The sequence below is a fragment of the Anopheles darlingi genome, chromosome 2, assembly GCF_943734745.1.
Source record: "Anopheles darlingi chromosome 2, idAnoDarlMG_H_01, whole genome shotgun sequence".
In the NCBI taxonomy this organism is placed as follows: Eukaryota; Metazoa; Arthropoda; class Insecta; order Diptera; family Culicidae; genus Anopheles; species Anopheles darlingi.
In genome coordinates, this window is record NC_064874.1 from 35,267,810 (window position 1) to 35,271,902 (window position 4,093).

General features: G+C 54.0%; 1 protein-coding gene across 2 annotated transcripts in view; it reads right to left on the minus strand.

Annotated features, from left to right (window-relative positions):
* Window positions 1–1,444: 1,444 nt before the first annotated feature.
* The window catches only part of LOC125950278 (sodium/hydrogen exchanger 9B2), a 5,427-nt gene continuing 2,778 nt past the window's right edge, over window positions 1,445–4,093 (minus strand). For both annotated transcript variants that reach the window (XM_049678121.1, XM_049678120.1), the window contains 5 exons: window positions 3,848–4,093; window positions 2,685–2,860; window positions 2,473–2,579; window positions 2,040–2,369; window positions 1,445–1,939 (listed from right to left, as the gene is read on the minus strand). The exon at window positions 3,848–4,093 is cut by the window's right edge and continues 234 nt beyond it. In XM_049678121.1, the coding sequence (XP_049534078.1) occupies window positions 1,631–1,939; window positions 2,040–2,369; window positions 2,473–2,579; window positions 2,685–2,860; window positions 3,848–4,093 (1,168 nt within the window). In that variant the 3' untranslated portion in view covers window positions 1,445–1,630. The remainder of the gene's footprint in view (window positions 1,940–2,039; window positions 2,370–2,472; window positions 2,580–2,684; window positions 2,861–3,847) is intronic.

Here is a 4,093-nt window from a genome sequence, read left to right on the forward strand (position 1 = left end):
TAGCCGGCTATAATGTCTAATGAACCCCGGCTGAAACCCATGAAAAGCCCCACAAACAGGCAATACATTAACGGACAGTTCTAATGCTCATCCGAAACTCGAAGGCACTCTTCCATTAATTGAAACAACGACGACAAATGATTGAGAACTGCTGCTGATGTCCTAATCTCCCTCGCTCGGGTCCGGTCATCCGGCGGATTGGTCGTCGAGCGCTAAAGCACGAACAGCGTAAAGTTGCAACACATTTAACGATTTGCCATGTTTCGAAAAGTTTCATCCGCTCTCTCTCTTTCTCACCACACATACCCTTCCAGTGGTAAATTTCTTTCCATTTTTTCCCTTTCGTCTTGGCATACCATCGAATACCGAAAGGCCTTCGGTGACCCCGCGTAACCCGCGTCGCAGCCGCATCCGCAGCAAATGGTGCCAAGACGCCTAACGGCAGGACGCCAAACTGACTAAATGTCGACGGGAAACGCAGAATAAAGAAATCCGGCCGCGATGTGAGTGTTCTCCCCCTCACCCCTCCCCTTCCACGGTTACTCATGATCCCCTCATGGTAGCGACGAGCGCGACGAGTGAGGAAATGAAAATACTTTCAAAAAATTTGCAAAAGTGGGAGTTGGGTTTCCAAAAAAAAAAATTAAAAAGAAAAAAAACAGGAACAGCATAACATAAAACCCGCGTAAGAAGAATGAAAAGTTTACTTAGAAACTTTCGCGAGCAAAAACCGCAAAAATCTTCCCGCGTCGGTTTTTTTCTTCTTCTCGCGGACCATCGCCACGTCATCCGCCGGGCCATCCGCGGGTTGCTTTGATTGCGCGGGTACTTTGGGAGCGCGCTCCTCGTCCGATTTGCCTGCGGACGCCCTATCAACCGCATGAACGCAGCCAGCCAGCCAGCCAGCGTCGACAGGACGTCGACGCCGGTTGCGGTATGTGACCGCGGTCACCCGGGCGGCACCCGAATGCTCCTGCGGCCTTCATTGGAAAACTTGCCCAAAACTGGCGGCTGCTGCTGCCGGTGCTGCGGCAACGACTGGCTCGGACTACTCGGACCAAAGAGTCATAACGGAAAATTTTCTGCTGATTTATGGTTTTATAGTTGCCGCAACATTTCCCAAAAATCATTTCCGTGCTGCAGCCATCCATGCATCCCACAGATGACACACGACGACGGGGACGTCGTCCGAGTTTTTTTTTTTTGGGAAAAGTGCGTGGAGAAAAGGGAGACCGGGGGTGAGGTCTTGCACACCCGGTCCCTTAAGTTTCAGTTCAAACGTCATTCACTCACGCGCAAAGTTTGCGACCGATGTGGAAAGTGATGAAGGCGCTGCAGTGCTGCATTGAATATTCCAGGGAACGTCGTTCCTTCCTCGAGAAACTTCCTCGAGAACACTTACCTACCTGGTGCCAAGAAACCCAAGACACGTCGAGTAGCTTCGAATGTTTATTCATTAGCTCCATAGGGAAGGTCGCGCCTTCAGCGCCTGACAATCCACAACATCGTAACATCACTAAATGGTCTCTGAATGAATGGCCAGCTCCTGCTCCTGCTGTGGAGCTCTTCTCCAAACGGGGACGCATCGTTAAGTACAAGCGTAAGTAGTACTATCGGTCCCCTATAGGTGCTACCGGTATCGATGGTCGTCGTCGTCATGGTCGTCGTCACCTTGCTTCAACCATCGGGGTGCTAATTTGATCATCAACAGTGCACCCAGCGGGGCCGTCAGTATGATCGCCAGCACCGTCACGATGAGTACGGTCTGGGCCCGGTCGTACTGGTCCGTGGCGTTGAGTGTACGGGCCAGATCGAGGGCCGCCGGTCCGAGGGCTGCCTGTACCGTCGCCTTCGGGAACCCGGACAGCGTCACGTACCCGCGTTCCCGCCAGTTCAGCTCGCTACCGAGCGTCGAAAGGTACGCGAACGTCAATCGAAGCTGTCGCGAGGGAAAATCACGCGGAAGTTTATGATGCCGGATTCGATTCTGGGTAGAGAGCTGCTTTCCTTCCCGGGGCACCCTCTCCTCCGGAACTTACCAGTACGGCCACCGCAAGGGTGATGAGCCCGTACAGCACGGTTTCACCGGTCAGCACACCAAAGTTAACCTCCTTGCCGATCAGCGAGAAGGACACCGGTTTCAGGAACTTCCACAGCAGATCCAGATACACGCTCACCTCATTGTCACGCTCCGTCGCCGCCGTCGCCGCCATCGCTGGTGGTCGCTTGCGCCACCCGGTACCGGCGACGAACGCCGTCACGATGCAACCGAGAGCGCCGGCCGTCGGATACCCGACCGCTTTACTACCAACCACCGACAGTGCGCCCGCCAGCGTCGTCATCGTGAACCGCAACCCGTTCGAGTATTTCTGGAGCGCGAGAGAGAGAGATGATGGTGGTGGAAGGGCGGGAGGTGAAAATAATTAAAATTTCTGACTCCAGGGCTGGCTGGCTGACTGGCAGGGAACTTACCGCCTGGTGCGATGGTAGATGTAGGACCGCAAGACCACACGCGGTTCCGTAGACGAGCCCAATTATGATGCCGATCGGTCCCTGGAGGATCTGGCTGGTGAGGTTACCTGCGTGAGGGTTGCGCGGAAGCGGTAGGAGGTTTTCAGGGTGCAAGGATGTGTCACGGGCACCACACACACACACACACACACACACACAGGAGGCGTACTCACCGGTAGTGAATATCAAACCGAGGATGACACCGAACAGGAAGATCGCGAGCACATCATTACAGCTTGTCACCGCGATGATTAATGTGTGAATGCCCTTGTTGAGACCGAGCCGCTCCTCCTTTAATCGCAACAGCACCGTCACGACCACGTTCGGTGAGATGGCCGTTACGACCAACCTGTAGGTGTGTGTGTGTGAAATGTGATTTAAAATATGAAAACATCCTCCATGACACCCGGCGCCAAAGGCTCGGCGCGAGGTTCCGCGATGCAAAGCAATTGGCGGCCACCACCACCAAAAGGGAGTCGTACCGGCAATGACCCAGAGTAGATTATCACCCAGACGGAGCCCCCAAGAGAGGTGGACGTAATGGCTGTGGTTTAGTTGCTGCAAATGACGGCGTGCAGCGCAAGTGTTCAACGCGAGTTCAACGAGTGAAACGAAATTGATTTCACCCCTTCCTACCACCTTCATCATCATCATCACCAGCACCAGCACCACGTAACGCGCAGTTGCAGCAATCCATTTAGCAAAACCTCCTTCGCTGCGCTCCGGGAACACAATAATGAACCCTCTCGCATCACCCTCGACGCGCGCCATCGTTCGTGGCGTCCATTTTGGATTTTTTAATGCATTGCCACCGCTGCACCGCACCACTAACCCATTCCGTTCCGTTCCGTTTTGGTTCCGTGTGTCGGTGGCAGCCGCGAGTTAATACAACTTTTCTCCTTAGCCCCCATTTCCCTTCTTTGATATTGCAGCATATTTTTCCCATTTTCTTGGTACATTGTTAATCCGGTGGTGGTGGTGGTGGTGGTGGTGGTGGCCTCCCCGGGTGCACCACAGGGTGGTGGTATGGGAATGGAAATGGCACTCAACACGGAACGACGACGACGACGGAAAAGAAAACGGAAGGAACGAAGAACCGAACGAGAACAGCGGAAAACCTCAACATCTTTTTTCCACGAAGGACGCCATTGTGTGTGTGCCAGAGAGAAAGGGGAGTCTTTTATGTCTGGCCGTTTTTAGTACACAGTGCAGCATCCATTAGCAGCTGCCGGTTGGGGTTTGCTGCTCTGCTTTGCGCGGAAGGTCTTTTAAAACCAAATTATAGAACTCTCGGGACAATGTAATGTGGTGGTGAAGAAAAAGGAGAAGAACTTACCCCAACAGAACACCCCAGAGCCAGGGTAGGGCGAGCAGGTAGCGCGCAAGGATGGTCACGGTCATCACCTCGGCCACCGTGGGAACGACCGTCAGTTGCATGATGAAGCGAAAGAGCGACCGAAGGGCCCGGTAGTCGAGACCGAGCCCCGCCAGCAGCATTATGTTGACGAGTGCCATCTCGCGCAGAAACACCTCCACCCGCCCGTAACCGCTAAAGTCCGCCCAACCGACGTTCGCGTACAGG